This window comes from Cyprinodon variegatus, unplaced genomic scaffold (genome assembly GCF_000732505.1).
Source record: "Cyprinodon variegatus isolate N-32 unplaced genomic scaffold, C_variegatus-1.0 Scaffold1429, whole genome shotgun sequence".
In the NCBI taxonomy this organism is placed as follows: domain Eukaryota; kingdom Metazoa; phylum Chordata; class Actinopteri; order Cyprinodontiformes; family Cyprinodontidae; genus Cyprinodon; species Cyprinodon variegatus.
In genome coordinates this window covers 23,757-36,224 of record NW_015151882.1, presented here as the reverse complement: position 1 = coordinate 36,224, position 12,468 = coordinate 23,757, and the positions used below count along the sequence as shown (strand labels likewise).

The window sequence follows — 12,468 nt, the reverse complement described above, 5'->3', positions numbered from 1 at the left end:
CCCAACAGGAAAAACAGAAACCCACAGAAAGGGATCCATGTCGCCCTCTGGAGGGCAAACCCCTGGATCCCAACAGTAACAGAAGCCCACAGGAAGGGATCCACGTTGCCCTCTGGAGGGCAAACCTCTGGATCCCAACATGCCGACCATTCTTTAAGAAGATCCTCGTCAAACAAGGACCATGAAATGTTTGTTTTTAAAAGCTAATGAGTCTAACGGATCTAGTGAATGATTTTTTTTTAATACACAAAACTACAACAAAGATCTAAATTAGGAAATAAAACAAGGTGATTGGCTCTAAGAAGAGGGGAGACAGAGGACGCTCCGAGTTTACTAGACGAAACCTGCTCCAGACCAGGTTAGCTCTGAGGAGAATGTTACCATGGTGACAAAAACAGAGGTTAAGAAACTCTTTCTGAAACAGAAAACTCGGTTTCCTATATTTCATGTTTAGAAAACTTAAGAGTTATCAGAAGACCTTGTCATGGGAAAAAAGTATTCAACTATTCATTCTAGTTAAATAAACAGAGATCGATGGATTTCACTCAGTCGGCACATTTATTCATATCTTTGCAAAGAGAGAACAGTTCACCATACAGCCCCTATGGCACAGCATTCAGCCCTGTTCTGCCTGAGCAGCGTTCATTCCCCCTTACTTACAACAATGGAAAAGTAGTCAGAGTCAAAACAAATTACAGGCATTTTGGTTAACAGTAACATGTTATGAATAAACCTTGAGAAAGAATCTGGTTTGTTATGGGAAGAAGTTATGTCTGGTCTACAAACACCATCCCGCAGAGAATTGTTTCGCCTTCAAGGTGAAATAGACTGAGTGAAAACTTTTATAGTGAGTAAACAGGATAAATTAATATATAATAGAAGAGAAATCAAATTTTTCCGACAACAACCTCCTTATTGAAACTGACCCCTGATTTTTTCTTGTGAGCTCTCTGCATATGGGTTAATGGATTTAAAAAAAGTTAAAACTGCTTTAACCCAGGGCTGTTATTTGGATCAGGATCAATTTTAGCAAATCTTTAGTTTGGTTGGAAACTTTAACAACAATGTTTACAGTTCTGCAGATGCAGCTTGTCCTTAAGTCCTTTGGGATATTTCCTAAGGAGCTTGTTGGATATTTCCTAGCACCTTCTATCCACCAGTCAGGGTTTCAGCTCTCCATATAATCCTTGTCTGGAGTATCATTGGTCCAGACATTTTGAATTGAGAAAGCTTTCTGGATGAAAAGCAAAAAAACTTTAAGCTTGGAAAACGAAGTCTAGTGGTTTTGTTTCTAACATTTTGGAATATGTTTAAATTGTTAGATAAATATTTAAACAGATAATACATTTCATAAAGACCATCAAAGGGAACGGGTTATTTCAGTCAACTAAAATATATGGTTCCCCTCCTTTAATTTTGGCTAATAAGGAACAAATGCTACCAAATCCACAGGTTTTGTTGTTGATGTTGAGAGGAATAAACACAGTTAGACTTGTAGGTAAATACATTTCTTCCCATGTTATGGAAGGGGAACAGATTATTTCAGGCAGCTTAAATATCTATTCTCTCCTCTCCTCCTCCCATATCTTATAAATAAGGATCAAAAATTGTTATGTGTGATAGCAAGTAGGGGTTGACGTTAAGGATTTTTACCACTTGCCCGGAGGGCGAGTGACTTTCACATTTCATTTGCCCAGAAACAATTTTTACTTGCCCAGTATAATGTTTGATGTTTGTTTGAAATATAGTTCCTAATATTCATTTTGTATATATATCAATGAAACATGTTTTTTTTTAAATGTTTTTTTGTAATTCAGTATTTTTTAAGTTTCCAAGTTCCTGGTGTGTATATGCATGCGTCAGATAATGAACTCAAGCCTACAATACCGTGTTAACATGCTTTTCAATCCTTCCTGCACATTCTTTTCAGACTAAACTTTGCTTTAAACTGTTGTGTGCTTGGAAAAATATAAATTGTAATGTTAAAAATAAAAAAATAAAAAACTTGACAGGTTAAAAACTTAAGATAAATCACAAGATAGAAGTCAATGTCACAAATGAATAACTTTTATCTTAGAGTCGCGGTATGTTTATACAAGATAATAGTACCGTATTTTCACGACCATAAGGCGCTCCATACTAAAAGACGCAGTCTCAGTTATGTGTGCCATTTCTGTATTTAACACACACATAAGGCGCACCGGACTATAGGGCGCAGGTTTTATATACCGGTACATGTCCTCTACTACGTTTAAATACCTCTTCTGCGTATTTAAAAATATAGCCGGAGCAAGACTGCGTATGATTGTGCTTTATTCATGTATTTATTACAAAGTATTAATCAAACTTGGGAGCTGGCCGTGAGACAGACACATCGCTGATGACACAGAGCGCTGTGATCACTCCTCTGAAACAGTTTATTGACGCATAAATTTACTTAAAATGCAGAAATCTGCCAGCAGAATATCCATCCATCCATCCNGTCAACTAAAATATATGGTTCCCCTCCTTTAATTTTGGCTAATAAGGAACAAATGCTACCAAATCCACAGGTTTAGTTGTTGATGTTGAGAGGAATAAACACAGTTAGACTTGTAGGTAAATACATTTCTTCCCATGTTATGGAGGGGGAACAGATTATTTCGGGCAGCTTAAATATCTCTTCTCTCCTCTCCTCCTCCCATATCTTTGGGAAATAAGGATCAAAAATGGTTATGTGTGATAGCATGTAGGGGTTGACGTTAAGGATTTTTACCACTTGCCTGGAGGGCGAGTGACTTTCTCTTTTCATTTGCCCAGAAACAATTTTTACTTGCCCAGTATAATGTTTGATAAATATAGTTCCTAATATTCATTTTGTATATATATCAATGAAATTAAATTAAATGTTTTTTGTAATTCAGTATTTTTTAAGTTTCCAGGTTCCTGGTGTGTATATGCATGCGTCAGATAATGAACTCAAGCCTACATTACCGTGTTAACATGCTTTTTAATCCTTCCTGCACATTCTTTTCAGACTAAACTTTGCTTTAAACTGTTGTGTGCTTGGAAAAATATAAATTGTAATGTTAAAAATAAAAAACTTGACAGGTTAAAAAATTAAGATAAATCACAAGATAGAAGTCAAAGTCACAAATAAATAACTTTTATTTTAGAGTCACGGTATGTTTATACAAGATAATAGTACCGTATTTTCACGACCATAAGGCGCACCGTACTAAAAGACGCAGTCTCAGTTATGTGTGCCATTACTGTATTTAACACACACAAAAGGCGCACCGGACTATAGGGCACGGGTTTTATATACAGGTGCATGTCCTCTACTACGTTTAAATACCTCTTCTGCGTATTTAAAATAAAGCAAGACTGAGTATGATTGTAGTTTATTCATGTATTTATTACAGAGTATTAATCAAACTTGGGAGCTGGCCGTGAGACAGACACATCGCAGATGACACAGAGCGCTGTGATCGCTCCTCTGAAACAGTTTATTGACGCATAAATTTATTTAAAATGCAGAAATCTGTCGGCAGAATATCCATCCATCCATCCATTTTCCTCCTCTTATCCGGGGTCGGGTCGCGGGGGCAGCAGCCTAAGAAGGGAGGCCCAGACTTCCCTCTCCCTAGCCACTTCTTCTAGCCCCTCAGGAGGAACCCCAATGCGTTCCCAGGCCAGCCGAGAAACATAGTCTCTCCAGCGTGTCCTGGGTCTTCTGCTCTGTACTTGTGGCAATGGAATGACAATAAAGTTGAATTCTATTCTGAAAGCTGATGGCTGGTTGGATGGATGTTGGGGAAGGATTCACCCTTGGTCTCAGGTCTCCTTGACTCACTGTGAGTTTGTTTGTGCGTGCCGCAGCTCTGTGTGGATAAGCATTGTATGAAAGGGCTGCCCAGGACTGTAGACAGTTGGTTTCTTATATAGTTTTGATTTATTTATTAAATAATCAGTTTATCAATATGAGCTCTAGGTGTTCAGAAAGTGTCCGGATATATGTTGTCTCATGGTGAATTCAGACTCAGTGTGGTGTCCACAGTTAGGGCACTGAATTTGCTTGGTATCTCTATGAAAACTGCACAGGAAGGGTTAGGGTGAGGCCAGCCATGAATTCCCTGCAGTGAGAGCTGTCACTGCTCTGCTCTCACCTCCTGCTGTCAGATAGAACTGAGGTGCTGACTAACAGCAGCGCCACATGGATAGAGAGGAGCATTGACTGATGAACTTTTTCTGTAAAATCATGTTGCGGCAACCAGTCATGGACTGGTTGTGGCTGTGACATTAAAGAACTTGCTTCCTCTCTCAGTCCAAAAACATGACTCTCTAATGTATCCTTGAGTGTGTGTGTGAGTGCATTGTTATATATCTTTAATTGTCTGGCGACCTGCCCTGGGTGTACGCCGCCTCTCGCCCGTAGTCTGTCGGAGATATGCCCCACTGTGACCCTGATGGACTATGCGTCAGAGATGATGGATGGTCACATTCTATGTGGCGGTTTTGACATATATCAACTTCACTTAATATGTATTTCTGAAATCTGAAACATTTATTTCAAGTCAAAATAATAAATATGACCACTAACAATAGAAATATGCAGATCTGAAATTCCTCTTTAGACATCAAGAATCTATATTGTATAAATGAAGAATGTCATAAAATCTTCATTTTGATTTCGTAGAATTGTATTTTAGATTTCAGAAATACATATTCAGTCTAACAAATAAATGTCAAAATGACCAGCCGTAGTCCTTTTTGACAACAACATTATGAGGGAAAACTAGTTTGCTACTGGAGTGGTAGTGGATCATTGTATTCTATTTAGGTGTAATCCCATGGGGGAGGAGCACATCTAGCAGCAGGGGATAATGAAGTATAAAAACATTGTCCTGTGCATCATCTCATGGGGTACCTCCTCATTTTATTCTGTCTTTAATTACGGAGTAAATATAAACTCTGAACAGTTTTTTATTATAAGACTGTTTCCACACTCATCAATTTTCTCTCAATGATATCAGGTTCTGTTTAATGCCTTTTAAAGAAGTCTGTATACTGCTGCTAATCTGAGGATGGATAAAGTTGTGGATTTATGTAATGAATCGTGAGGTGAAACGGTAGTACTCAAAGATTCTAAATATGAAAGGACTTGTACAAAGCAGTCTGAGAACACTGTCCTGACAAATATTCAATTCTCTACTAATTATTGGCGCTGCTTCTTTTATTGGATCCTTGTTCAAAGGACATGTAATGTTTGTTTTTAACTCCTAATGAGTCTAACCGACCTACTGACTGGTTTTCTTTTTATTGTTCGCACAGAACTACAACAGAACTCTCCTGACTAAATCAGTAATTGGAACTTTAAGGAGGGCTAATTTGATACAGAGGTTGAGTAATCTTGCATTGTTAAATGGAAAATTCTGAGTTCCCCTGATTTAAAGGTAAACCAAGTTAGAGATTTTATTAAGCCTCCTTTGGGAAATGGACCTCTGACGTACTTCTCTAAAGTGTATCGCTGTCCTCCTCCCAGCCAATCATAGCCTCTCATCCGGCTTAAGTGCTCTCAGGTTACTTTGATCTATCGCTATGCTCCTTCTGATCTAGCACAGGCAAGACGCTGCTCTACCTCAGTCTGGTCCTCATCTACCCAGCTACTGTTGTTCTCCTTAATCTAATGGTGCTCTGGTGTCCCAATGCTCCTGTCTAAGCTCCAGAAAGGTGCCTCGTCCTACCTCTGTTGTCCAGGGACACCGATGCCACCAGCTTTGTTTGTTCTAAAGTTTAAAAAAAGGACTGCGAGGCGCTCCGTAGAATACCTGTCCTCCATGTTTTCTGTAAAATTGTCTCTGGTCCTTCCTCAAGAAATCAGCATCTGACATCCTCTCAGGAAAATGCAAAATTTAGGAGTAGGGCTGAAATGTAGAGCTAGGGGGTATATTTGGATTGGCCCTTAGTCCTTCCAGTATTGTTCTGATGTTATTAATCTATCAGTATCACGTCTAACATTGTGTTTCAATGTGTTCTTTTACCGAGCAACCTAAACCCACATGCTGTTTGGTCTCAACCATCTTATTGTTTTAATTCATGAATACATCCAATATTTCACTGTATTAGTTTAGTTTACAAATTATTTCAAAATATACTGCTAGTTGGGGTAATGTGTTCAAAGTGATATGTAGTGTTGGTTGTCACCTTCACACATAGCATTTTTCAGTTGGATCAAAACTTTAAACTTGGTCTCTCCTGACCAAAGCATCTTTCTAGCTGTCGGAAACATGGCTTCTGGAAAACTGCAAGCAGGACTTGTTATTATTTTCTTTGTACATTCTTTGTTTTCTTTCCATTTTCCTATAAAGACCCAATTCACGCAGTGTATGACTAACAGCTATCCTATGGACAGATTCCCCCACCTGAGCTGTGGATCTTTGCAGTTTGTCCAAAGACACCATCGGCATCGTGGTGGCATTTCTGATCAGTGCTCTCCTTCTTCTGCCAGTGTCAGGATTTGTTTGTGGGTTGAGGCCCAAAAAGCAGAGGCAGGCAGGCAGAGGTGAATTTATGGTTGATTTTATAAAGACTGAACTGAAAAAAACAAAGTTCAAAAAAACAAACAAGAAACCAGGAGTCAAAAATTCAAAACATGAAAAGATAAGTCAAAAACAAACCAGAAAACCATGGAGACATCAGGGAATCAAAAATAAAGGAGGAGGGATCAGAGAGACGAGGTTAGAGCATGTACTGTAAGACAAGGACCCAGCAAAGAGGAACTGAACAGAGAGAGCTTATAAAGGAGACAGAGACAAAATAGGGGATAATGAGCAGATAGGAAACAGGTTGGCATGGGAGCAGAAACAAAACAGGAGCTAGGGAAAAAGGAGAACAAGAGTGAAGCAGAGGGCAACAAATGAAACACCTGGAAGACTAACTAGAAAATACAACAAAATAATAATTAAACCACGAAGACTAAAAAACATTGAGAAAAGTAAAACTAAACACAAGAAAACATAACACAACCAAGACTGAAACAGTAACTAGGAATAAACTAGAGAACACAGCAAAATAAAAATAAAACCACTAACACTAGAAAACAAGGAGCAAAGCAAAATTGAACACTAAAAGGAAAATATAACAGAACTAAGACTAGGACAGTTATTGAGAAAAAAACAAAGAACACAACAAACTAAGATTTAAACCATAAAAACTAAGAAACAATGAGAAAAGCAAAACTGGATACTGAAAAAAAAAACAGAAACCGAACAGCCAGTAAGTTAAGGTGGATGGCCTTGTTTTTGTAGATTTACAGTTGTGCCATATGTTTTCCATTTCCAGTTGATTTACTGAGATGTTCAGAGCTTGGAAAATCTTTTTATAGCCTAANCTCTGAGTATAAGTTACCTCTCTTTCAGAAACGGGCTTGACTTACTCTGCTTTCTCAGGTTTAACTTACCTCCCTTTCTGAAACAGAAAACCTAGAGTTTCCCTCATTTCAGGGTTAACAAACTCAGAGTTTTCACTTAACCTCCTTTCTGAAACAGGCCCCAGGAGTCAAAAATTCAAAACATGAAAAGAGAAGTCAAAAACAAACCAGAAAACCATGGAGACATCAGGGAATCAAAATTAAAGGAGGAGGGATCAGAGAGACGAGGTTAGAGCATGTACTGTAAGACAAGGACCCAGCAAAGAGGAACTGAACAAAGAGAGCTTTTAAAGGAGACAGAGACAAAGAGGGGGCTAATGAGCAGATAGGAAACAGGTGAGTACAGAGCAGAAACAAAACAGGAGCTAGGGAAAAAGGAGAACACAAGAGGGAAGCAGAGGGCAACAAATGAAAAACCTGGAAGACTGACAATAATTAGAAAATACAACAAAATAATAATTAAACCACAAAGACTAAAAAACATGAGGAAAAGTAAAACTAAACACAAGCAAACATAACAGAACCAAGACTGAAACAGTAACTAGGAATAAACTAGAGAACACAGCAAAATAAAAATAAAACCACTAACACTAGAAAACAAGGAGCAAAGCAAAACTGAAAACTAAAAGGAAAATATTACAGAACTAAGACAAGGACAGTTACTGAGAAAAAAAAACAAATTCTACAATAAACTAAGAATTAAACCATAAAAACTAAGAAACAAGAAGAAAAGCAAAACTGGATATTGAAAAGAAAAACATGAAAGAAAACAGAAACCGAACAGCCAGTAAGTTTAGGTGGATGGTCTTATCTTTGTAGATTTACAGTTGTGACATGTTTTCCATTTCCAGTTGATTTACTGAGATGTTCAGAGCTTGGAAAATCTTTTTATAGCCTAAACCTGCTTTAAATATCTCCACAACTTTGTTCATCTGGTGTGATCCTTAAACGTCATGATGTTCTTTGCTCCCATTTGTTCTCAGAACTAACCTGTGCAGCTGTCAAAGAGCAGTGGTATTCAGGTGTATTTGTACTGAGATTAGATTACATACAGGTAAACTCTCTTTAGTTATTACCAATTATCAGGTAACATCTAAATGCAAATGGTTGCACTCAGAAAATGGGGCTGAATATTTTTACACACCAGACTTTTTAGATTTTTTTTAATTTAATATAAAAAATAATGTATTCTTAATGTAAGCTGAAGAGCACTTTGTTGTGATCTTTTCATTTAAATATCCAATAAAATATTTTTACATTTGTAATGTGACAATATGCTGAGAAGTTCAAGGAGTATTAATATTGTAACAACTGTTAAGTATCATAAATGATGTAAAATGAAATAATAGTCTGATTATTGCATTTATTGACATTTTTGATCAGCATTTTCTGTTACAAATTAAAATTCACTGAAAAAAACCAAACATAGATTTACCCAACACAGCTCAACATGACCAGGAAAAAAAGAGTTGAAAAGACCAAATATTGAAAAATATGTCACTTGAAAAAACATCAGATTTTAAACCTAAAATTAATCATAAAAACACAAAAAGCATTTGTTGCTCATTAAATAACATCTTTCAAGAATTTAAATCCTAAATATTATTAAATCTTTTTGTTCAACAACTGAAATTAATATATTTTTTTTTTATGATTTATTAATCCAATTTTAAAGCATAAAATAACTCTCCATGATAAGTTCATTACATCAAGATAAAAAGACAAGATGTTTACACAACCACCATCAATATTAATATAATATTATACTTCATATCAATCAAGGAAAACAACAACAATATACAAGATTAATATAAGGAAAAATATTTAAAAGTTTTCTTGAAGATATTTTAGTTTTACTTAACTTACAGAACAATTGAATCAGGAAGTTTGTACCAAATGCTTTTCTATTCATTTTGCAACATCTCTTACATCAGTATTTCTCATTAATGTTGACAGGCAGACCTCCGACTTGAGGGACACATTTTTTTCCATCCAGATTTTACATTGCATCTAGACTCTTAATGGCCTCTTCCTTACTACACATTGTCCACTGCTGAGGGATTTCTCCATTACCATGGAATTTCTTCCTATAGTATTCTTCCAGTTTCTCTTGAAAGTGACAGACAAACCATTTCCAGTAGGGCAGCATAGAGTTATCAGGTGTGATGCTCCATGCAGCAAATCTTTCTCCAGCAGTTGCATACTCTTTCCAAAGAACTGTACGGTCTGAATCATCGGGGTAAAAGCTTCCATCACTTGCTACAGCTGTAGTGCAGAATTCTGTGGACAGCTGATCTGTTCCTGTGTAATGGACACCATTAACTCCACGGGGACGATGAAAAAGAGCACTGTGCTTATCAGAACTGTGGTCCTTTACAGTATTGGTGCAAACTGTAGAACAGAAAGGACATATTTCCCAGCAGCAGTTACACAACTGATCAATGAGGATTTGTTCAGGACTCTGCCTGCATTTATTCACCTCAATCAGTGAGAGATTGCTCATTTCCTCTGTGATTATATTAAGGCCTTTCTCCATCTCTTCTTTAAGAAAGTCAAAGTCGTTTATATCCTTGAAGTCTTGACAAGTAATAGAATCAATTGTTAAGCTTTTCCCTAATTTAGTGGAAAACTCCTTCACCCACATCTCTATGTCTCCTCCTTTCTTTTTGACGTCTTTTGTGGTCTCAAACAAAGCCTGACCTATGGCCCCCCTGATGTCCTCTGTATTTTTCCTGATAATTTTCTGAGTTTCACTGTTCTCCATGGTAGACAAGTATCTCTCCACCTCTTCTTTAATAAAGGCCTCTAGTTGCTTTCTTGGATCTTTGATGTAGGTGATGAAACTGTTAAAGTCTTCCTTCTCTGCCATACTCTTTAAGAAATGTTTCTCTAAGTTCACTCTGTTCCCATTGAATGCTGGGATCCTGCACCTCATCTCTTCAGCTATATAAGCCCCAGTCTTGTTACAGACAGCTGCAACAGCAGAGGCTTTGAGTTTTTTACACATCATTTCTCCAAACAACACAGCAGAAGAGCTTCCTTTGCAGAAGCTTTGGAAAATGCTGTAATATTCATTTTTCTTGCTTTCTAAATAAGTCTCAACATCATTGTTGTCTTTGTATGTCTTGTAGGAGTTTAAGAGCCAACTTTCTGCCATGCCAAACACAAACAGTGAAAAATCAACTGTGAACTCCTTCTTGAATACATACTTCCTTCCAGATTCAAATGCTTTTATGTGTTTTATAATGCTTTGAGCCATGTCTGATAAGTAGGTTGATGTGTAACCTCTTGTTGTAACAGGTTTGCTCTTAAGGGCATCCAGACATTTTTTTTCAACCTCCTTAATGAGCAATCTGATATCTTCTTGCTCTTTAAATACAAAAAACCTTTTGAATCTCTCCATGGCACCCGCTAAGTTCTTCTTTGGTGTTATGTAATCAGAATAATTACCAATTTCAGAGAGGTTTTTGTATTTCTGATTTTTTTTTGATTCATCAATGAGCTTCGGTTCAACACCAATATCTAAAAGGACATCAACCTGGTCTGTTTCCAAATTAATGTTTTCAATAGGTTTTGTATCTGAGGTTAGTTCCTTAACCCAGTGACTCCAAACAGCATTAAACTTTGCTTTTAATTCCTCTTCATATTTTTCAAGGCATTTTAACTTGTGAGCAAGCTCTTTGCTGTGCTGCAGCAGCTTGTTCTCAAAAGTTGTCTTTTTGTCGTCAAGCTTTGTTCGGGCATTTTTCAGCTGGATTACTTCATCCAATTTTCTTTCCATGTCTCTCACAATGTCCTCATGAAAACCTTTAATTTTGTTCTCAAATCGACCCTGCCACTGAACCAGCATTTCTTTGTCTTTGTTGTCATTAAAATAAGCTGCCATCTTTTTCATCACTTCTTCATATTTGTTACTCATTTGATTGGAAAGGTCAGTGAGTTCAACATCGTCCAGTTGACCTTTTTCAATTTTGGGAAAAAGCTGGTTTTCAACATTCAGCATCTCACTTCTCAAGGCCAAGGTCCAGTTTTCGTACTGCACCTCCAGTTCTCTATAGACTGCAATTTCTAGAGTATTTTTGAAGCTAAAACCAAAGTGTTCATTCATCAAGGCGTTCCACAAGTCCTGGATCTTAGTACCAAAATGTGAGAGAAGAATGCCATCAGACTTTGAGGCCTTAGACAGAATGGAGGCCTTCAGTTCTTGGACACCCTCACTGTACCCTGGATTTGGAGGAGCCATTGGTGGACTTCCCTCCCATAACTGAGCAAAGTATTTAACATCTTCTTGCACATCAAATGAAATGACATCACTGAAGCACTCAAAAGCACAGCCTTCCTCTTCAGCAGCTAACTGAGTCATTGCATCTAGTTTTTCCTGCAGGCGTCTTTTTCCATCCATGTTTTTCTCTGCTGCTGCAATATCTGTGACATTCTGATGAACAAACACACAACTTGGAGAAAGCTTGACTTTCTTCATCCTCATGAAAGCCTGCACAACAATCTGTAAGATATCTTGCATATCAGCAGGATTCTCACCAAAGATATTGATCAGTGTCAGGTTTCCTAGACCAACTACAAATGTTGCAAGCTCATTATCGTGATGAAGGGTAGCATTGCCTGCTAACTCAAGAGCACGTAGTCCTTCAGTGTCCACAACTAGAATATAGTCAAATCTGTAGTCTTTCTGGATTTCCTCTGACAGCTTAAGCAGCTGCATGTAAGCACCCTTGGTGCACCTCCCAGCACTCACTGCAAACTCGAGTCCAAACATGGCATTCAGCATTGTTGACTTTCCACTGCTTTGTAAGCCCAGCACTGACAGCACAAAGACTCTCTGGTCACCTAGCTTCTTGATGATCTCCTGTATAAGACTAGAGATCCATATCAAAGGCACATGGCCTGCATCACCATCCATCAGCTCCATTGGGTGTCCTTTTATCATCAGATCTGCAGCCAGTTCAGGGTATTTAGTCCATTCAGCCTGTTGGCCCTCTGCTGGTTTCTCCAGAGATTTATGGGCTTCATAGATCTGTCCCATTTCTCTAAACATGTGC

General features: G+C 37.7%; 1 protein-coding gene and 1 pseudogene across 1 annotated transcript in view; one reads left to right on the top strand and one right to left on the bottom strand.

Moving 5' to 3' along the window:
- The window catches only part of LOC107103359 (interferon-induced very large GTPase 1-like), a 42,997-nt gene extending 34,597 nt beyond the window's left edge, over positions 1-8,400 (top strand). The window contains exon 4 of the mRNA XM_015403032.1: positions 8,395-8,400. Within this exon, the coding sequence (XP_015258518.1) occupies positions 8,395-8,400 (6 nt within the window). The remainder of the gene's footprint in view (positions 1-8,394) is intronic.
- A 941-nt stretch (positions 8,401-9,341) lies between these two features.
- LOC107103358 lies at positions 9,342-12,464 on the bottom strand (annotated as a pseudogene).
- Positions 12,465-12,468: the final 4 nt, after the last annotated feature.